Source organism: Pelophylax lessonae, assembly GCF_965119305.1.
Source record: "Pelophylax lessonae genome assembly, chromosome: 11".
In the NCBI taxonomy this organism is placed as follows: Eukaryota; Metazoa; Chordata; class Amphibia; order Anura; family Ranidae; genus Pelophylax; species Pelophylax lessonae.
This window is the reverse complement of record NC_138778.1, coordinates 7,862,511-7,885,237: the sequence shown is the minus strand read 5'-3', so window position 1 is coordinate 7,885,237 and position 22,727 is coordinate 7,862,511. Positions and strand designations below refer to the sequence as shown.

General features: G+C 47.2%; 1 protein-coding gene across 1 annotated transcript; it reads right to left on the bottom strand.

The window, feature by feature from the left end:
* Positions 1–10,147: 10,147 nt before the first annotated feature.
* ALYREF (Aly/REF export factor) lies at positions 10,148–22,209 on the bottom strand (the record flags this gene model as incomplete). The annotated part of the gene is made up of 4 exons (XM_082271185.1): positions 21,827–22,209; positions 13,410–13,541; positions 10,449–10,663; positions 10,148–10,346 (listed from the first exon to the last, which is right to left on the bottom strand). The coding sequence occupies exons 1-4, from the start codon at positions 22,073–22,075 to the stop codon at positions 10,148–10,150; spliced, it is 795 nt and encodes a 264-aa protein (XP_082127311.1). The 5' UTR covers positions 22,076–22,209.
* Positions 22,210–22,727: the final 518 nt, after the last annotated feature.

The window sequence follows — 22,727 nt, the reverse complement described above, 5'->3', positions numbered from 1 at the left end:
ATGGCTCAAGGTACCGGTCCGAGACTACCTTGGAGGTCCTTTTCTTCAACTTGGCTCCCAAGTCCCTGAAATTATTTTTTTAGGACTCACCTCTTCCTCATTGGTACTCATGTGAACCATGACAGCTGGGTCCTACCCAATCCGTTGAACCCAACCGCTCAGTAAACATACAGTTCAGCACTTAGTCTGAGACCTAACGCCCCTCTGTCCTAAATAATTGAATCCCCCACCATCAGAGGAGTTTTTTTCTCCTGGCAGCTAGGGGCATTGCTCTGCTCTAGCAATGCTGGGTTCGTGACTGGTTTCTCCAACATCAAACAGTGTGTACTTATTGAGATGTTCCAGCCCAGGACTGGCCTCCTTGATGCTTTCCCCTCACCCCCACCTAACTATTATCCAACTACTCTGGTGCCTGCACCCCTGTATCTCCACCCACCTCTGTGCTGGTCCCTGCCAGCAGACAGGTATGTTCCCAACTCGCTTTCAGGTTGGAGATGATTCAATGTTGCCCACTGCTTCCCTAGATTCAGGACCTGGCCTTCCAAGGACACAACGTGCTTATTTTGTGTGGCAGTATTCGCCCTAAATCGGATGCTTGAGGAACGCATACATGTCGCAAGATGTGTACCAAGTTGCATTTCCATACCCGTTGGGACATTGTACCGAATGCTTTAATGGGGATACTAGAAGGATTTGGAATTTTACTGTCCGATTAACTTAAAATTTGCTTCCCAATTCTAACTCCACAGTTTAACCGTACTCGGTACATCACTTCTCAGTGCTCTCATAGGGAACCATTGATTTGTACACATCATATGACATGTGCTTCCAAAGTTGAAGCGTATAGCCCCGTACAGATTGTCGGCCGTAAATATTCGGCCGATTGTAGGCTTGTAAGTATGATGCTTCCAACAGCGCATTTTCGGCCAAACAGAATGTCGTGCAAGCATTAAAATTTTTGTTGGCCAACACCAGAACGGCCGATTGTTCGCCAGTCAGTACAGATTTCGGCCGACAGACAGCAGATTAGCAAGACTGGGCATGCTCAGAAAAGAAAAAAAAAGACAAGGAAAGTTAACCATCACATGACATCACTTCTGCAGTCGGCTGTTGGCCGACAAAATTCATGTGCAGTCTTTTGCAAGTTTAACACACGACAGCCCTGGACAAAAGACGGCCGATCGTTCGCCCGACGATCGGTATGTGTGTACGAGGCTCATGTCACACCAGTGTGAACCAGGCCTTATAAGAAATTGGATTTTTTTTTTTTGCTAGAAAATTCTTAGAACCCCCTCAACTTTTTTTTTTAGCAGACCCTAAAGAATAGAATGGAGATAGTTGCAACATTTTTTTTTAATCTCTTTTATTTGCATTTAAAGTTTTTTGGATGCGAGAGCTGGGGTCAAGACCTCAGATCTCACAACTACAAAAAAAAAAAAAGCTCTTTAAATCCGTTGCTAGGAAGAGACATGTGATGTCGCTCCGGTCCTCCAAGACCATAGAGTCCAGTGATGGCATCCTGCCCTCACTTGACTTCCTGCCTGAGGGGACAGCGGACCGGATCATTTTGCCCGCTTACAGGACCCGTCGGTAGCAGGGGGGGGACTACCAGAATGTGGCGGGGGGACCTCTCCCACCACCCATAAAGGTAATCCCACAGCGAATCTGCCGCTGAGACCACCCTTATGTTAAAGCGGACCGCCTGCAGTTTGACAATACTGGGGTTATGGCAGCAGATAGCTGCGATAACCCCAGTATTTTTTTTAAAGTACCGACGTAAAACTGCGGCAGGTGGTCCAGAAGTGGTTAAGCAGCACACTGGATAGCTGGTCAGACTTGCAGTAAAAAAAAAAACAAAACCCCAAACAGTTTAAAATTGTCCACACAGTCTAGCGTAAAATCCCCAGCCACTTCACAGTCAAAGCGAAAAAGTGACCGCACTCCAGGAACTTAATGAAAAACATTGAAGCATTTACTCTCACCATAGATAAAATGCAGACAGTACATCACAGGGACATGCAACAGGTTGACGCGTTTCACGATACTGGAGATCGCATACTCATAACCACACATGGGATGTTGGTGATAGCTGCATAGGAAGGCAACATACCAACTGGAGCCAATCTAGAGGTAATTAACACCTCAAATCAATTTACCAGAAGACGCCTCTCATATGTAGCTTAACAACCCTCAACCAACATACCTGAAAAACAATTTTATCACAATACTTCTACTAAAAGAAGAAAAAAAAGATATACAAACAAATTACATGAATTGACATTAAAATGTCATAACATATTGAATGTTCAAACTGGTTTCCTCCCTCTTGTCCACACAAATTATAATTCAAATATCATAAAGTGCAAGAAAACCAGGATGCAAAAAATTTTATTGTTCAAAATGTGAAAATTTGTATAACGAGTGTATACGAGTATGTGATCTCCAGTATCGTGAAACGAGTCAACCTGTTGTATGTCCCTGTGATGTACTGTCTGCATTTTATCTAGGGTGAGGAATAAATGCTTCGATGTTTTCATCAAGTTCGAGCGTGGTCACTTTCTCTTTGACTGAAGTATCTGGATGGCGGATCCGACTCGCACCGGAGTGTTTTGTCTCACCTGAGCGGCTTTTGTCAGAATCAATAAAATCCCCAAATGCACACAGGAGCCACTGGTGCCGTTTACAGCTACCAAGTCAACTGCATGCAGCCAAACTCCTAACAGCCCAACTCCTGTTGATTGCTTCTGCATCAGCATTTACCCACATATAGCAGTAAACTTACTGGCACAGCCAGTCTCTTGTATACGGTGGCTGTATGCAGTACCTTTGGAAAGTGCTGGGAATTTTTCATTGTGTAAAGCATCCTTTTTGAATTAGGCCTTTCACTCAAAGGTTTGTGGCCCTTCAGCCTAGTTTACACTTGTGTGTTGTGTTTTAGAGTTAGCATTAAATCCTATTGACCTCAAGGCAGAGGCAGCCATTCCCACTCTCTATGGGGAGATGGGATGGAAACGGACTGCCTGTCCATTTCCAACCGATCCGCCAAATGGGGGGGGGGGAACAGGACTACCATCCCGTCTTTTTGGCGGACAGGATTGGATGGTGGCTGGTGTCAGCAGACATCTGCCGCTCTATAGAAGACTGGAGGGTCCAATCAGGTCCACCTTAAACTGACAGTGAAAGGGGCCTTACAGTTATCAGTGCTAAAAAAAACTGCACTGTTACTACCAATGACACTGGCTGGGAAGGAGGTTAACATCTAGGGCAATCAAGGGTTAAAGAGGTTGTAAAGTCCCATTTTTTTTTTTTTTTTTTTACAAGCTGAGAGAAAGACCTAATGAGCTCATTATGAAATACTTACCTTAGAACGAGCCCCCGCCGTGCCATCCGCTCACCTCTATGTCCAGTCGCCCGTCTTTTGGGATCGCAGCATCCGGCCATCTGATTGGCCGGAGCCGCGGTGACATCACTCCCGTGCGTGGGAGCCGACGGTCACGGCATGGGTCTCTGAAGAAACGGCACCAGCGGCCGTTCCTTCAGAGCGCATGCGCCAATGATGTCACTGGCTGCATGCAAAGTAAATATCTCCTAAACGGAAAATGTTTAGGAGATATTTACAGTACCTATAGGTAAGCCTTATCGTAGGCTTACCTATAGGTACAAGTGTCAGAGAAGGGTTTACTTCCTCTTTAAGTGTGCCTAACCAGTGTTTGGTGTGTATTGTGTGTGGCTTTTTACTAAGTGATGCAACTTTATTTCCTGCTTTGCAGGGAAACAAAACTGCCACATCCCCACTGACAGGACAGAGCTCTGTCCAGTCTTCCTCCTCACCGATCAGAAGGTTCCAGCGGTCACCCACTGGCTGGCATCAGCTGATCGGCTTGTGCTGTGTAAGTGCCCTTCCACCCAGAACATGTACTAGGTAGGTGATCTGGCACAGGAGAGCCACTTTGCAGCCATATAACCAAGTTATGCAGTCAGTAAGTGGCTGATGTGTATTTTGAGCAAACCACAAAAAAAAAAAAAAAAAACTCAAGCATGGTATACAATATTTACATATATATCCCCCATGAACACATGTGAGCATTTGACTTGGTGGCCTCTCCACATAACCCCCCCACAATAAATAATGAGTACAGAGATCAGAATATGCAGACCAAACAGGTGTTTAATAGTTACAATACTTGTTTTGCCTGCCTTGTAGCAGGCATTGTTCATAAAAAGAGCATTTTACATTGGCATAGAGAAAAAAACCCAGGAGAAATCTCCCACCTGTCCAACTGAAAGCACAAGGTGTGCAATGTCCAAAGAACAGGAACAGATATAACAAACACTTGTATTTTTTTTTTTTTAATTATGCGCACCCATCCCATGACACTCAACCAGTAAAATTTACCCCAGAAAATAACTCCGTACAAAAGAAAAAAAAAAAATAGGTCTGCGCAATAAAAAAAAAAAAAAAAAATTATGAGACTTTACATGAGTTTAAAACCTATCAGAAATAAAACCAAAAAACGATTTGTATAGAAAGGACTTCCGGAGCCGTAACATCACAGGAAAAAAAAAAAAAAAAGAAAGGACTGGATTAACTTGTATCCATCTGTAAAAGAAAAACAAAATCCACGTTAGAAGCAGGAAATGCCGCAGTCACTTTACACAGCTGTTACATCACATGCTAACGGCAATAGAACAGCTGCAGCTAAACAATTGTCAAATGACAGCTTGGGGGGGGGGGTTGGGCAGGTGGGCTTAGCCTTAAACCAACAAAAATGTGACCAGAGTACTGAATAATCACACTGACCCTTCAAAGTGTTCTGCAGTTACAGTCAAAGTATTATAGTAATGTGAGATTCCGCAAGGGAAGGTGGCAGGCGATTTAAAGTGGAGTTCCACCCATTTTCTTAACTTAAGATGTATGTAATCTCCTTTAAAACGACTTTTACCAATGGAAACTTTTTTTGCTAGTAAATACCTTATTTTCTTGTTTATTCCTCCTCTCCTCACTTCTGATCGGCGATGACGTCATTCAGCGATTCACAGTGTGTGCTGGGATGTATTCCATGCCAGAAATCTCGCACTATTACACAGGAGCTGAGCTGTACTGTGTATTGAGGCCGAGACCTGCCCCGCCTCCTCTCAGTGAGCTGTACTGTATGTAATGTATTCAGGCCGTGCTCTGCCCCGCCTCCTCAGTGGGCTGTACTTTATGTATTGTATTCAGGCAGTGCTCTGCCCCGCCTCCTCTCAGTGAGCTGTACTGTATGTAATGTATTCAGGCCGTGCTCTGCCCCGCCTCCTCAGTGGGCTGTACTTTATGTATTGTATTCAGGCCGTGCTCTGCCCCGCCTCCTCTCAGTGAGGATATAATGCTTTCAGTCCTCGCTCACTGAGAGGCGGGGCGGAGGCGGGGCAGAGCACCGCCTGAATACAATGCATACAGTACAACTCCCTGAGAGGAGGCGGGGCAGAGCACAGCCTGAATACACACAGTACAGCTCAGCTCCTGGGTAATACTGCGAGATTTCTGGCATGGAATACATCCCAGCACACACTGAATCGCTGAATGACATCGCCAATCGGACCCGGAAGTGAGGAGAGGAGGAACAAACAAGAATAGGTATTTACTAGGGGGAAAAAAAACAGTCCTTTTAAAGGGGATTACATACATCTATGTAATCCAACGTATTAAAAATGGGTGGAACTCCGCTTAAAGAACAAGTCCCCCTTCAGACAGTGCACGGTTTGCCCCTTGAAAAGAGAAGTACAGACTTCATTTTCAGAATCATACATTCCTAGGTGGATGCAGCGTCGGTCCCCCACTGGCTCCAAGACTGTGAACCGAGCGATCAAACACTGCTGCCTGCTCGGTTGTCAGAGCTTCCTGAGCAGAGAGTTGGCTCTGTCCCATCCTCGCTCACTGGGGTGCTGGGCTGTGGAGGGGGGGGGGGGGGGAGCGACCGGTTTAGGCTCTCAGCAGCTCGCTTCATTGTCGGGATCTTTCCAGAGCTTGAACTAGTTTTGACTTCAGCCCGCTGCCAGCTGAAAATGGGTCACAGGAGTGCAGAACAACCTGCATTCCTGTGATGTACAGAAAGTACAGCCAAATCACAAGTCCTGAGCATTACAGATTATATAGAAAGTTATACCAGTAATGGTGAGTCTTGGCACCCCAGATGTTTTAGAACTACATTTTCCATAATGCTCATGCACTCTGCAGTGTAGTCGATAATGGGAAATGTAGTTTCAAAACATCTGGGGTGCCAAGACTCACCATTACTGGCACCACTTGCCGACCGCCCGCCGCTGATCTACTGCCTGAACCACTGTACCCGTACAACGGTTCGCGGGTCAATCAAGGGCCACTATTGCCTTCGGGCGCCCTTGATTGCTCCCCACTGATAGAGGATTTCTCTCTGAAATAAACACAGCACCTGTGATCTGCCCATTTAGGATCACAGGTCTATTTCACAATTCCCTCCCCATACAATTAAAACAATCCAAGTCTAGGCTCACATTTAACCCTTTGATCACCCCTGGGTCAACCCCTTTCCTGCCAATGTCATTACAGTAAGTGCAAATTTTTAGCACCGATTACTGTAGTAATGTCACTAGTCCCCCAAAAGATTCAAAAACCTCAGTTAGGGGCCTGCTCTGTCCGCTGCAATGTCACAGTCCTGCGCAAAAAAAAAATAAATAAAAGCACAGGTGATCAATTACCACCAAAAGAAAGCTGTGTGGCATCTAATTTTAGGTACAGCGTCGCAGGACCGTGCAATTGTCTGTTAAAGTAACAGCTCCAAATTGCAAAAAATGGCCTGGTCATTAAGGGGGCAAATCCTTCCGCTCCAAAAGTGGTTAAAAAGGTCATCTGGGAATAAAGTTTTTCCCAGTATTAGTGTAACTGGTTACCATCACAGTTGCACCAAAATTTAGCTGGTTCAATTAAGTTTTGACAATAAAAAGCTAGAAGCCAAAATGATTACTATGCACAGCTGCACCAGTCATCCCAGCACCCAGCGAGTGTGCCACAATGTAAACTGAGCTGCACAATGTACATTCTACAAGGGGCTGCAGATGGCCGGGTATTTTTGCAATGCAAGGGTCTCTTCTGCAATAAAGACTGTCTGGTTTTAATCTTCTTTAACTTTAGTACCATTTTAAGACTCTAAAGTCACGCAACTTTGGAGTTAAGACTTTGGTCTGACTTCAATGCCAGTGCGTAAAAAATGCACAGTAAAGTAGTGCAGGATCGGATCGACTTGTGTAGTGTCAGAATGCTTTCATAGGGAAACAACGTTAACATGTCATCTGACTTGGGGGGGGGGGGGTCACTTTAGTCATTTGTGTGAACTGGGCCTAACTTTCAAGGTCTTGTCCCTACCCCAGCCTGAGACTGGACAGTGAGAAGGACGGGATAAGCTTCTGTCAGCACGCTCCTTGACACTACAGAACCAGAAATGCTAGGACTAGGGTTCTGCTGGGTACCCCAAAAATAGAATAAGGCCTACCTGCTGATCTCTGCATTACAAAAAGGCACTATAAAGGCATTTTTTTCTCCTCTTAGGGCTCTTTCACACGGGCGCCTCCGTGTGTCTGCAAATCATCCTATTTTTTTTGCGGATGATTTGCGGACATAATGTAAGTCTTTGGCATTGCGGATGTCAGCGGAATACCATCCTCCGACATCCGATTTTCCTCCTTTCAGTTCTGTTCCGTTTTTTGGAACGGAACAGAACCCTATTTTTCCTCCATTCAAAAAACAGAAAGGAAGGAAAATCGGATGTCAGCGGTGTCATTCACTGACATCCACAATCCCCATAGACTTACATTATGTCCGCATATCATCCGCAAACGGATGGGATGATATGCGGACCTACGGAGCGGATGACACAACTGTCATCTGCTCCGTGAGAAAAAAAAAAAAGTCCCGCAGCGGAGGTTTCACGCGGAGCGGCTGTGTGAAAGAGCCCTTAATGCATTGTAAGCATGAAGGAAAAAAATAAAAATGGATTTTTGTAAGAACTTACTGTAAAATCCTTCTGTGATGTTCATTGATTGACAGCTCCCGATTCTTAACCATTGGGGTTATACTGCCCCCTACAGGAGTAGGACAATAGGCAGGAAAAAGCTTGACTACGCCTACAGGCAGTCCCGGGGTGGGGGGTATACTCCCACACTCCACTATAAACACTCAATTTTGTTACAAGCAGTGTCCTAAGAAAGCCAACTCCAGAAAGGTGTGTTCTGTGTCCATCAATGATCAGAAACCTTTTATGGCAAGTCAAAAATCCCACTCTTGTTAATTGACAGACAGCTTCTGATTCTTAACCATTGGGACATCCCAAAGCAGAGTTAACCATGAGGGGTGGGAAAACAGCAGAAGAGAAAAAATAAATAAATTCCCAAGACTAACCATAGCCAACCAGGTAACATGGAGCTCAACCATAACTTAAGCTCCCCTGAAAACCGCAGCCTGAAAACTGAGCCATCTGGAAATGATCACAGCAGAAGCAGCCAACCCTTTGAGGTCCAACAGTGACTCCCTAAAATATATCAGATACTGACCCCACAGGGCCACCAGTGCATCTGTGGCGTCTGCCAGAGGATCCTGTGACCGAGCCACAAACCTCTGCACCCTTCTGCTGACCTGGGACGCCAACAGATCCACCTTGGGAATGGCCCACTGGAGACTCAGCTGATGAAACGACCCCTCCCCTTGGGCCAACACCTGCCGACTAAGATAATCCGCCTGCCACTTTTCCACACACGGAATGTGTACGGCAGAGGGCTGGGTCAAGCCATTCTGCCCCCCTTAGAATGCAGGCTACCTCCAAAGCTGCCAGGACACTTCTTATGCCTCCGCGATGATTGACATAAGCCATGACATTGTCCGATTGAGCCGATGGTCACGGCGCGGGGCTCTGAAGGAACCGCACCTGTGGCCGTCCCTTCAGAGCGCATGCGCCAGTGATGTCACTGGCTGCATGTAAGGTAAATATCTCCTAAACGGTGCATGTTTAGGAGATATTTACAGTACCTATAGGTAAGCTATGATAAGTCTTACCTATAGGTACAACAACTTTTAGAGGAGGGTTTACTTCCTTTTTAAATGCCGGAGACTTCAACCAAAATCATGGTTGCCTTGTTCAATCTGAAAACCAGTGGGTCCACCACCAGTGGAACAGTCCACTTTTTATGAGACTCCTTTATAGGGATACCACATAAGCAAATCGCTTAGGGACCACAAGGGAATGTTTTGTCAGCCAGGAGGAACGCTGCGATTTGGGCCGAGATCCAGTCGTATATATGACCTTGTGAGGAGTTTAACTTGCAGGCCAGCCCCTGTCCAGTGCAGCTATGTCACGGCCGACCTGGTGTGGAGCTGGGGCCAGAGTGGGGTGACCACTGGATCTAGATTATCCAGCCTGTCACCCAGTCCGGCAGTTGATTGAAGATCTCACAGGAAAATACCAGGAGAAAAAAAGTTCTATGCAGCAATGTAAATTCAGCAAAATCTGTATGGCTGAAATCGCATTTGCACCAAAATTGTGCAGGACCCTTTGAGCCACACTGGAATCAGATGGCATGCGTGTTCACACCCATGCGATCCGTATCCTTGACCATTTCATAGTTCACTTTACATTGACAACCTCAGCAGTTCAGAGATGTCAGTGTGCGATTCAGGTGTAATGAGAAAACCCGAACTTGAATCGCAGGGTTTCCTACATCGCACTAGTGTGAATCGGGACTTAAGCTTCTATGGGAGGAGAAAAAAAAAAAAAACACGGAGTACCTATAGCAAAGAGGGGTGGAGTATACTCCCTGGGATTGCCCATAGGTGTAGCTGGATTTTTCTGCCTAGTGTTCTACTCCAGTAGGGGGGGGCAGTATAACCCTATGGTTAAGATGATCAGGAGCCGTGTCCGTCAATGAAGGAATGATATACATTTTGTTAATATGTGCACACGATCTCTTTTTTTGCACATCAATCCACGGCTACTCCACTCATTGCTCAAATCTTGACTGCATGGCCAAGTTATACTAATAGTTTCCTATGCAGGTATCCAGACTTGGGCATTTTTTAAAGCTACTCAATCAGGATTTAAAAATCTCACTTTGAAGTGCAGTGAATAGATTAAGTTACAAGCTAACTGGTACTTACACGAGCATTGTAGGCATCAAGCTGTGCATCCAGCTCCTCCGCCGATAACTGCTGCTTTGTGTTTCTTCCTGCGCCCCCCCGTCCACGACCCCGGTTTCCTCCTCTGCCGCCTCTCCTGTTTCCACCACCAGTTGAAAAGCCAATGGGGCCACCCCGTTGCCTCGTCATAGCACCCCTAGCAGACCTGGAAAGATCAGTGTGCAGACTAGTGAATTTAATTAAATGTGCTTATGTATAAAGGAAAAACTGCAAATGAACAGATCATAGATGATGAGTTCCTACTTACGTTTGGATAGGAGGTCTCCTCTGTGATTCTATCTGTGATGTGACCAACTGGATGTTCATGGGGCGACCGTCAAGCGGCACTCCATTATACTGCTTCATTGCTTTTAGTGCATCAGCTTTTCTTTCAAAGTGAACATCAGCCGTCCCCAAGCTCCTGCCGGACCGGTCGTAGTGTACAGCTGCTTTCTTCAGTGTACCGAACTCTGCAAACAGCTCCTGAAAGAAGTAGAATACCCTTACTATACCAGCTAGAGAAACTAGGCACAGTGCCAACTGCTTACAGCTTATTAAAACCCAAAGCAAACATTACAGCTAGACTAGGACACCACTTTTATTTGGTTACAGCGTCACACGACCACACAATTGTCAGTTAACGTAACGCAGCATCGCAAAAAATGGCCTGGTCATTAAGGGGAGGTTAAACCTTCCAGTTCAGAAGTGGTTAAGGATAAAAATTGTATCTTGAGCTCACAAACTGAAGAAATTTCTAGCAAGCACAGGTATTTTTGGAATTGCTGAAAACGTACCTGAAAAATTAAATTGAATGCAGCCAACTGCATCCAAAGACCCACAATATACATTTAACAGCCATGTAATGTCACTAAGCAGCCTAGGACACATGTACCAATTCCAATTAAGACACAAAGTTTCTCTTGGACCCTCTAAAAGGCCCAAAAATAAAGATAAATACATTTTTTGTTTACTTAGAGGGTTGTGCATCATATGGCAAGTGGATCTGGTACTCCCATTAGACTGACAGCAGCTTTAGTTGTACTTCACCACTTCCAGACCGCCCGCCGCAGATATACTGCGCCAGGCAGCCCCCCCCCCCCCTGCATGAACCGGCGTAGGCAAGTCAGTCACACGCCTGTAGCTAGGGGGCGAGCGCGCACCGTCAGAATGCTCCCGTCCTCACTCAGCAGGGACTTCGATGCATGGGGGAGGCAGCTCTGATTGCCACCTGCAACCCACAATCGCTCCCCGCTGAGAGAGGACGAGCTGCTGTTGTAAACATAGCTGAGCGTTCTCGGGAATGATCACAGAGCGCCTGTGACCCTTCTATAAAGGATTACAGGTCTCCGATTATGTCAAAAGCCCAACCCCCATACAGTTAGAATCACTCCCCTAAGCTCACATTTAACTCCTTGACCCCCCCCCCCCCCCAAAGCCTTCTGGTACACATAGGTCCAGGACAACTACAGGACCATTCAGAAAGGGCAGCATACGCAGTAGGAAACCAGTAGTGAAGCCACAAGGCTTCACTTCCATTAACACTTCCTTAAGATGCCAGCGCCTACACCCAGAGGTGTTTGAAGAATCCGTTTGGGTGAAACCATTGCTGCATTCCTGGACAGGTAAAGGGTCCTATTAGAAGTCAGCAGCTACAGTTTTTTGTAGCTGTGGACAATTTTTGGGGGAGACCAAGGCTGGGTTCACATTTGTGCGATGACAGACATTGCATGCGATTCACACCACACTGCATGTTATCTGCACAGCAATGTAAATTCAGCAAATCTGTGTGGCTGAAGTCGCATTTGCACCAAAATTGTGCAGGACCTTTTGAGCCACACTGGAACCGGATGGCATGCGTGTTCACACCCATGCGATCCGTATCCTTGACCATTGCATAGTTCACTTTACATTGACAACCTCAGCAGTTCAGAGATGTCAGTGTGAAGCAGTGTGCGATTCAGGTGTAATAAGAAACCCCGCACTGGAATCACAAGGTTTCTCACACCAGTGTGAACTGGGACTTAAGCTCCTCTTAAAAGTTGCAAGAAAAGTGCTACATGAAAGCTATACAAAGACTAAGAGCCCATTCACACTGCCGCGACTTGTCAGCCTGACAAGTCGTGGTCCATTGAGTAGTACATGACCCGTTCTAATAGGAGCGACAAGTCGCGTCGACTTAGAAAAAGGGTCCTGTACTACTCTGGGGCGACTTGCATAGATTTCCATTATGTGAAGTCCGTGCAAGTCGCGCTGAAGTCACGGTGCACGCGACTTCACAGGTGGCCCCTCAAAGTCGTGTCGCCTCAGTGTGAACCGGCACCAACAAAGGAAGTTTATACAAAAGGGTGACTACAGAAGAATCAATGCTTTTCCAGGGTGGCAACAATGGCAGAGGGGACAATTTTATCAAAGTAAGGCCTAGCACAGAATTTACAGTGGTTTTTATAAATGCATGATCACCTGGGCAAAGAGACTGAGGGCTCAAACTGCCAGACTGCATTAGCAGCCATGTACACAAACTTGCAAAGAAATGATTAGTTCCTGCTGGAGTATGCAAATGTTGGCCCTCTGGCTGTTGCCCAACTACAGGTTCCATCATGCATCAGGCCTGTGACTCAGTCTGCAATACCTCATGGGACTTTTAAGTTCTGCAACAGCTGAAGTTTGCCTACCTCTGTGTTAGAGAAACATGAACCCTACAGAATGAACCATGCACCTGTGTTGATCAGGTGACCTGCAAGAGGAAACTAAAATTACATTGAATGTTTGTGCCCCACCCCCTGTATGGAACCCCACCTTGGGTTATGAGTAAGCGACCCATAGAGACGTGAAACGCGTCAACCATGTCCATGTCTGTGTGATGCACTGTTTTCGTTTCATGGGAATAAACACTCCAAGTTCATTTACTTTTGAGTGCGGTCAAGCTTCTTTGAATATCTGATTACTGGACGACGGATCTGACCAGGACCTGGGTGTTCGCCTCGCCTGAGCGGCTTTTCTGTGTTGTTTGAGCCACCTGATAGGCTCACCCTCCATAGTGGGGTGCTTGACCTAAAAACTCATCACAATGGCTGAACTCAGACCACCCCCTAAAAGGAACTGGTGTAAACCTCAGGTGTGCACTCAATTATGCGAGTATCAGTGTTCCAACTACACACAAGTGCTGTCGTGTTGCTATGGGTTACAGCAACAGCTGCTTGTATTATGTCACAATCCAAAAAGGCATTACCTGTATATCTGCATCTGAAACCCCAAAGTCCAGATTGGACACCAGCAGTTTTCCCCCAGTCTCCACTCCAGCGCCACCCCCGAATCCGCTGTCATACAGGTCATGCTGCCACTTGTCTGGAAGCTGCTTGGGCTGAAAAAGAAGAAAGCAAAATATTAGGAAGGATTCAATAAACTGAAGACAAAGATCAGCTTTTCACTGAGGTATCAATGGTGTCCGGCTACTATGGAAGAAGCCATCACAAGGACTGTATATACATGTGACCACCAATACTGGGAAACATACAACCCTAAAGTTTTCAACTGGTGCCAACACCATTCTGGCACATGAGATACCAGAGATGAGTTGCCACCCCCCCCCCCTTTTTCTGATCAGCACACATCTGGCCCCTCCCCTTTTCTGATCAGCACACATCTGGCCCCTCCCCTTTTCTGATCAGCACACATCTGGCCCCTCAGCTTGTCAAGACGTATTCCTTTTGTGCAAGAAACCACACACACCACAGCATCGCATTACTGAGCGGTAGGACCACCTAAGGAGGTCAGCATGTTCTGCACATGTTAAGAGCCCATTCAGACTAGCGTGACACGACTTTGGGGGGGGGGCGACCTGTGAAGTCGCGTGCACAGCAACTTGCAGAGACTTCGCATAATGGAAGTCTATACAAGTCGCTCCGAGGTCGCCCCAAAGTAGTACAGGACCCTTTTTCTAAGTCGGAGCGACTTGTGTTGCTCCTATTAGAAAGGGTCCTGTACTACTCAATGGACCGCGACCGAGCGCAACTTATCAGGCTGACAAGTCGCCTGACAAGTCTCGCTAGTCTGAATGGGCTCTTAATCGCAGCTCTCCCCAATGTTGACTTGTTGCTATAGAAATACAAGGAGCTGTTTATAAGAAAGCCAATGGTCTATTGAGGATTCCTTTGCAAAAAGAGCCATATGCCAACTTTTCTCTTGTGATTCTACTAAAAAGAATCGACAGTAAGGCCAGCCATGTACTGCAAAACCTCATGGGATGCAATCTAAAGAGCCTTCTTTAAAATTAACAGGGAAAATGGCACAGAGGGCAACTTCATGCCCCCACCCTCCAATCATCACCCAGAGGACTCCCTCCCAGTTGAGTTTTGCAGTCTCGGATCTCCTGGCACTGAGAAAGGATTGCCACAACAGCAAGCAGACTGGAGGTGAAATCTGGAGCAGTATACGGTCTGTACACCCTGCTGCCTCATTACATTGAAATCTTATATCCGATCGCAGCCATGAATGCATCCACTGGGCACTACTACAGATCCATACCTGTACCGCATGCTTGGCAAATGAGTATTCTGCACAGAAGTTAAATCTACAATGACATTCTTGGTGGTGCAGAATTTGTGGGTGACTACAGAACCACAAGTAACCTAATTTTACCCAATCTGTGCTGCATTACCCACAATGCAACCTAACTGGAACCCAGGGCCTGGTGATGTTCAGAGCACCCAGCAAAAATCTCCATACTCCTACAGTAAATGAGGGAATCGTGCAATCAGTGAAAGCACCTGACAAGGGAGAACACACCTGTAGGCAATTTGGGTGTGATGGGGCCATCCCAGTACAGACATTGCATTAGACACAGCTGTACTATTCAGCCCCTTTCACACGGGCTTTCCGATCAGGTCCCGGTCAGTTTTTAGGTGGACCGGATGCTGCATGCAGCCCTATGGAGCAGTGGATGTCAGTGGTGACATCTCCACTGACACCCACTGCTATCCGATCCCATCGGACATCCAGGCAGATTGAAACCTTAAGCCCCGTACACACGAGTCGATAATTGGCCGTGAATTCTCTGCAAACGTCCGATCGGCCGATTTTCGGCTTGTTAATATTATGCTTCCGACAACCAACTTTTCGGCCGAAAAAAAAATCTGGTGTGCATGCTATAAAATTTGTTGGCCGTCACCACAACGGCCGATTTTCATGCAGTCAGTACAGATTTCGGCAGACAAATCAGATGAGCAAGACTGGGCATGCTCAGAGAAGAAAAAACACACGGAAAGCAAACCATCACATGACATCACTTCAGAAGTAGATTTTTGTTGGCCGAGAAAATTCGTGTGCAGTCTAGGCACATTCCAACCAACAAAACACCACTCTGGACAAAAGTCGGACGATAATCGTTGCGTGTGTATGAGGCATTACTTTCCATTTGTCTGGAGGATTGGATGAGGACATGCAGTCTGTTCTCATCCCATAGAGGAGAGCGGGAATCTGACAGCTCCGCCTCTGTACACAGAGCACAGACAGTTGTCATCCGCCTGCTTAATGCCGAATCGTACCCCCGCCGAGTAGAGCGGACTCCGTTGGGCGCACTGCCCGTGTGAAAGGAGCCTATGGCTCGGTTCACTATGGTACGATGCAGGAAACCCTGCAAAACCGCTGCGGGTTCCCGCATCGCACCCGACTCACAGGCAGTTCACACCACCATATGCGAACAGAGCCTTAAATATAAGCTGTACTATAATCTCCAAACACTGGCCCCGAGGTCAGATGTGGCCCTTTGCTTGCCTTGATCCAGCCATTGGTGCACTACCCTTCCCACCAACACCCAAAAAGGAGCACTACTTCTATTACAACCAATGACGGGGCATTGCATTCTTCCACTGACCAGTCTGCCCACCCAAAGTCTAAAGGACAGTAAACTGGCCCTTTGCTTTGCCAACCCGGCTTCCATCAATGCCAATAAAATGAGACGACAAAAAGTGCTGCTCTCAAACCTAGGCATTTATACCTCCTATCTTTACCAGTTGTGGACGCCGAGTACGCTACTGGTGTGGGCCCTGTAATGCTGGACGAAAAGTACCGCATCCAACCCTCTAATGGCTCGTTTCCACTGAGCTTTCTGGCTCGGTACCGTACGCTATTTATACCATTTCCATTATGAATGGTACCCTAATTCCGAACCGTACCACTTTTTTGGTACCCTTTCGTTGGGGTACCAAGCACATTAGTACCGTACCAACAGGGTGGAGCTACACTCTGCAGAACTGATTGGTTGACAGAATTCTCACAGCTTTCCTGCTACACCACGCCTATCATGAAAGGGTACTATTGGCAGTGGAAACGCAATGTGTACCGAACCGTACTGAACCCAACCGTACCACTCGGTGGAAACGAGGCATAAGTGTTAGATTAAGAAAAAAATAGCTGTAAGCCATAGATCCTCCTAACCGACCAAAAATCAGAGGACAGCTGGCGGGTCATGGATCAACTTGTCTTCAAAATAAAAACAAGATCACTTCAATTCATCCCTATCCAATGCAGGCGAGGAGCGATCTGTACAAATAGTGTAACCAACCACAACGCTGTAACCAGATCCATGTCACCAAAGAAAGGTATCTGCTACAAAGCTGTCAGGGTCAGAATTGTGGCAAACGCTTTCATGTGAAGAGTGAAAAATTCTTTCCATTCTCTACTTAAATGAAGAAGTGATTTTTCAGCAGGTGCACAAAATCAACTGACTTCTAATATTACAAATAAAAGGTCAGCCTTTGGCAATTCTCCCCGGTTTCACCTGCAGAAAAGTCACAAGGCCTGGAGCGGCCGTAGGCAGCTTTTACATCCGCATTCTATTCCTACTGCCACTTATCTCATTTAACCCCTTCCTGTCCTCTGCAGCCCTTTAACCAGGTCTTAAAGTTAGTGGGGGCTCTGTAAGGACTTTATGATCACTTGACCACACAATTGGCAGTCAATGGTCACATGATCAGGAACTGGTACCAGCTCTTCATCAGAACTAGAGACCAGAAAGGCAGTGCACACCTCCAGCATATGGGTGTTAAGGCAGGCCTACCCACTGCTACATGGTTAGCAAGATGTATGCTTTATACATCTCATCGCCAATAGTAATCCTTACCCTCCGTCCTCACTGGGTACAGTGACCCCCCCCCCCCTCCATATTTGTCCTGGTGATCTTTGTAAACAGGAAGTGCCAGGAAAACCCAAAACTTTACAGGTAGGTACTCTCCTGTTCCAGCAATAACTTCCCACTGAGAAACCACAAGAAAATCTCCCTGCCAGGTCAGACAATATAAGGTGATTAACTCCTCATACTCCCATCAAAACTTCAACCACTTAAGCCCCAGAAGATTTTACCCCCTTCCTGACCAGGGTTTTTTTGCGATTTTTTACTGCGTGACTTTAACGGACAATTGCGCGGTTGTGCGACGCTGTACCTAAACGAATTTCAGGTCCTTTTTTTCCCCACAAACAGAGCTTTCTTTTGGTGGTATTTGATCACCTGTGCGATTTTTTAATCACGTGCTATAAACAAAAAAAAAGCGTAAATTTTGCAAAAATAAAACTATATTTTTCACTTTTTTTTATATGAAATTCCCCCCAAAAATGTAAAAATCTAAATTTAACATTTTCGGCCAATTTGTTTTATGCTACATATGTTTGGTAAAAAAAAAAAAAAAGCGTTTTGATTGGTTTGCGCAAGTTATCGCATTTACTAACAAAGGGAAAGATTTGTCATTTTTGGTGTTTTTTTTCTTAACGAGTAATGGCGGCGATCTGTCATTTTTTTTTGCGGTACTGCGACATTGCAGCGGACAGATCGGACCCTTGACTGACATTTGACACTTTTGGGGGTACCAGTGACATTACTACAGTAATCAGTGCTATACATATGCACTGTTACTGTAAAAATGACACTGGCAGGGAAGGGGTTAACTGTATTGGAGGGGGAGGGGTTAAGTGTGTCCTAGGGGCGTGTTTCTAACTGTAGGGGGACATGTCTCCTGTTGTAAAAACAGAGATCAATGGTTCTACATAGTAGAACCGTCTGATCTCCATTTTTACACAGGGGAGAATGACAGGCGGCTTGTTTACATCAGCCGCCCGTCTTTCTCCCGCTCTACCTACGATCGTAGTGTGACAGGCGGACATCGGGTCCGCCGGTCACTCGCCCGGACTCCTCTGTGAACTAGCAGATGCGGGTGCACACTTGCCCGCTATTGGCTCAAAACCCAGTGACAGGCGAGTGGCGTAGATCTACGTCACTCTGCCTGGCCAGGGGCTGACTGCCGCAGTAAATATACTGTGCGCAGTCGGCAACCAGTTAAAGCATCAGCTCAACGTAAGAAAAATTAAATAGTAAACATTGTACACCCCCCAACGCATTTGCCTTCCTGGACAATGAGCTGTCAGTGCCCATGCAGGCAGTCCAATGGTCCAGAGATTTGTTCCTGGACCGTTCCGTTAAGAGGGAGGCCCTGACCAATCAGAATCACTCTGGTACTGCCAAGTCAGGATGTACTTGCCCAAAACCAAAAGTTTAAGTATTTTTTTTTTTTATAGAATTGTAAAAAAAATTCATCTTTTTAATATCATGAACTTAATGAATTCATTGTCGCCCATTAGCACAAGAACCGGGGCTCAACTGGGCCCCCCATCCCACCAGGAGACCTGTGCAACCAGCTGGCACGTCCGCTCGCTGGCCATAGACCCGAAACAAAGCCACATTCGGCTCCGATGTAAAAACAAGGAAGTGATGTCATGACATCACATCTGGGTACTGGAGCATTAAAGGCACCAAATAAACATGGCAGCATTCAAAACCACAGAACTTGGCGTTTTGAATGCATTTAAGTGCAGGAGGGGTCTTTTAGACCCCCAGATCTCTCCATAAAGAGTACCTGTCACTGCCTATTAGACCCGGTTCACATTAGCGCGACTTGTCAGGTGACTTGTTCACATTAGCGCTCCCTCGCAGTCCATTGACTGCTACAGGACCCGTTCTAATAGGAGCGACACAAGTCGCTCCAACTTAGAAAAAGGGTCCTGTACTACTTCGGGGCGACTTGCATAGACTTCCATTATGTGAAGTCCCTGCAAGTCGCTCCGAAGTCGTGGTGCATGGTAATGCACAAGACGCCCCCGAAGTAGTACAGAGTCGTGTCGCCCCAGTGTGAACCGACTCTTAGGCTACATTCACAACTGAGCGTAGCGTTTTTCGCGTGTTTTTTACCGCGATTTTAGCGGCGTTTTTTACCGCGATTTTTGTGCAGGCGTTTTTAGATTGAATAGAGATCAATGGAAAACGCCTGTAATCTGCCCAAAAAGAAGCTCATGTACTTTTTTGAGCGTTGGGCGTTTAGTATACAGCGTCAAAACGCTCAGATGTGAACAGGGGCCATTGAAATGAATAGGTTTTGTCTTGTTGGGCGTTTTGAGAGCTGATCCTAGAGCAGAAAAACTCCCCAAAAACGCCCCAAAACGCCTAGATGTGAACGGAGCCTTACTGTCACAAGGGATGTTTACACTCCTTGTGACACCAATAAAAGTGATACATTTTTAAAAAAGACAGTGTAAAAATAAAAAAAGCCGAGCGCGAGCACAGAAGAGAACGCATACGCAAGTCGCGCCCACAAATGTAAACGGTGTTCAAACCACACGTGAGGTATCGCCGCGATCGTTCGAGTGAGAGCAATAATTCTAGCCCTAGAACTCATCTTACTCCAAACAGGTAACCTGAAGAAATCTTTAAAGCATCTATGATATGCAGAAGTTTGTCACCATACCATAAACGTGCGCAATTTTGAAGCATGACATGTTGGGTATTATTTGCTTGGCGTAACATCTTTGGCATTATAGAAAAAACAAAAATTAAGAAAAATTGGGCTAAGTATTTTCCTCCCTCAAAAAATTGCAATTTAAGTGCAAACACAGTGTGAACAAGTATTGCAACGATCTCCATTTTATTCTCTAGGGTCTTCGCTATAATAAAATATATAATGTTGGGGGTTCCAAGTAATTTAGAAAAAAAAAATGGATTTAACTTGTAAACAAAGTGTCAGAAATAGGCCTGGTCCAGAAGTGGTTAAAGGTCCAAAACCGTGACAGAAAAATTTGCAACGACTGGCATTTTATTCTGTAGGGTCTCTGCTAAAAAAAACAAAAACACTTGGGGGTTCTTAGTGCTTTTCTAGCAAAAAAAATACGTAAAACAAAAACTTGTAAACAAAAAGTTGCAGAAAAGGCCGGGTCTGCAGGATCTTCCTGCCAACACCCGGAGTGTAAACATTACAATGTCTGCGTACAACTGTCCCCCACCAGACAGAAATCTCCTAACATGACTGCTGTGAATGAGGCACAACAACGATTTGGCTGGGTGATGCTCAATCCGATTGGAGTAGAAGTAACCTGAGAGCCCCCCATCCCCTCCGATCCACCGGAGACGCTGTGCGGTATTGGGAAGCTGAGCTCCAGGTAGAGGACAGATCCACCAATGGTAAGAGTGGTGGCCGACTGGCTGTCCATGCAGCACCACCATCTGGATAATGGGCTCTGTAGGCCAGGGATGGTGGTGGGAGCTCATCAATAGCTCTATATGGACAGCTCCGGGTTGGGATCCCCATCATCAGAAATAGGGCCCACCAGCCCAGGGTACCCCCTTCAGAGATAATGGAAAGGGGTCCACCAGCGCAGATTCCCAGGGTACCCCCCATCAGATAATGGATGGGGCCAGCAGCCCAGATTCCCCCCCATTAGAGATAAAGGGGGTGACCAGCTTAGATCCCAAGGTACCCCCATCATTAGAGACAGGGGGGCACTAGCCCAGACCCCAGGTTACCCCCATCATTAGAGACAGGGGGGCACTAGCCCAGACCCCAGGTTACCCCCATCATTAGAGACAGGGGGGGCACTAGCCCAGACCCCAGGTTACCCCCATCATTAGAGACAGGGGGGGGGGGGGCACTAGCCCAGACCCCCAGGTTTCCCCCATCATTAGAGACAGGGGGGGCACTAGCCCAGACCCCCAGGTTTCCCCCATCATTAGAGACAGGGGGGCACTAGCCCAGACCCCCAGGTTACCCCCATCATTAGAGACAGGGGGGGGGGCACTAGCCCAGACCCCCAGGTTACCCCCATCATTAGAGACAGGGGGGGGGGGCACTAGCCCAGACCCCCAGGTTACCCCCATCATTAGAGACAGGGGGGGGGGGGCACTAGCCCAGACCCCCAGGTTACCCCCATCATTAGAGACAGGGGGGGGCACTAGCCCAGACCCCCAGGTTACCCCCATCATTAGAGACAGGGGGGGCACTAGCCCAGACCCCCAGGTTTCCCCCATCATTAGAGACAGGGGGGCACTAGCCCAGACCCCCATCATCAGAGACAGGGGGGGCACTAGCCCAGATCCCAAAGTACCCCCATCATTAGGGACAGGGGGGCAGCAGCCCAGACTCCCCCGTATCAGAGACAATAAGGGGGGGGGGCACCAAAAATAAAACAATCGTTCCCTTCCAGTGATCAGCTCCCCTTCTACCACTGAGTGCCCACACTCAGCCAATCACAGCCCGCCACACCACGTGACCAGCTGTTGCCTATGGCAACTCCACGAAGGCCTCGTGCGGCCCTCTCAGCTCCCCGCCTTACCCTGATGTACGGGGCCGGCCGGTTCCTTCCACCTCGGCTCAGCATGGGCCTCGTCCTGAGCGGACCGCCGCCTCCTCCTCCTCCGCCGCCCCCACCAATTCCTCCTCCACCTCGGCCACCTCCGAGCACGCGGCCTACTCCGGCTCCCCCGCGAGCCCCTCGTCCTCCGCGGCTCCCCCGGCTCGTCGTCCTCTGGCTCCGGTTCATCTTGATGATATCGTCCAGGGACATGTCCATCTTGTCCCCCATGGCGGCGGGTGTACGGGAATCACGTGTCCGGGCGCGGCTTCCGTTCTAACAATACAACGGCCGCACAGAGCCGCGCTTATATAGATCCGCCCTCAGAACAAGCCGCGGGCCCAACGTCACTTCCGGCTGGTGACGTCAGAGGAGAAGAAAGGCGTGCGTTCCACGCCTCACCCGCGCACAGGGATAGGCTGCCTGGCTCGATCGCCACCTGCTGATGAAGACAGTAAACGTCAGGCTGTAGTTGTCCACAGCGCCATCTGCTGGAAATAAACACTAACCACCAATAGAGACATCACCAAAGGCATCATTTTCTTTTTAGTTTTAGACTGTCAATGAAAAATGAACTTGAAATGAAAAGTTGGGGGTTCCCTTAACTCCCCTTAGAAGGACAATATGGGAATCCATATACTGTACTTGGAATGACATCATGGAGATCCCCTTACCTCCCCATGGAATGACAAGATGGGGTCCCCTTACCTTCCATTAGAATGACAATATGGGGTCCACTTACCTCCCCTTGGAATGACAAGATGGGGTCCCCTTACCTTCCATTAGAATGACAATATGGGGTCCCCTTACCTTCCATTAGAATGACAATATGGGGTCCCCTTACCTTCCATTAGAACAGACTTGTATAAAGTACTCAAAATTT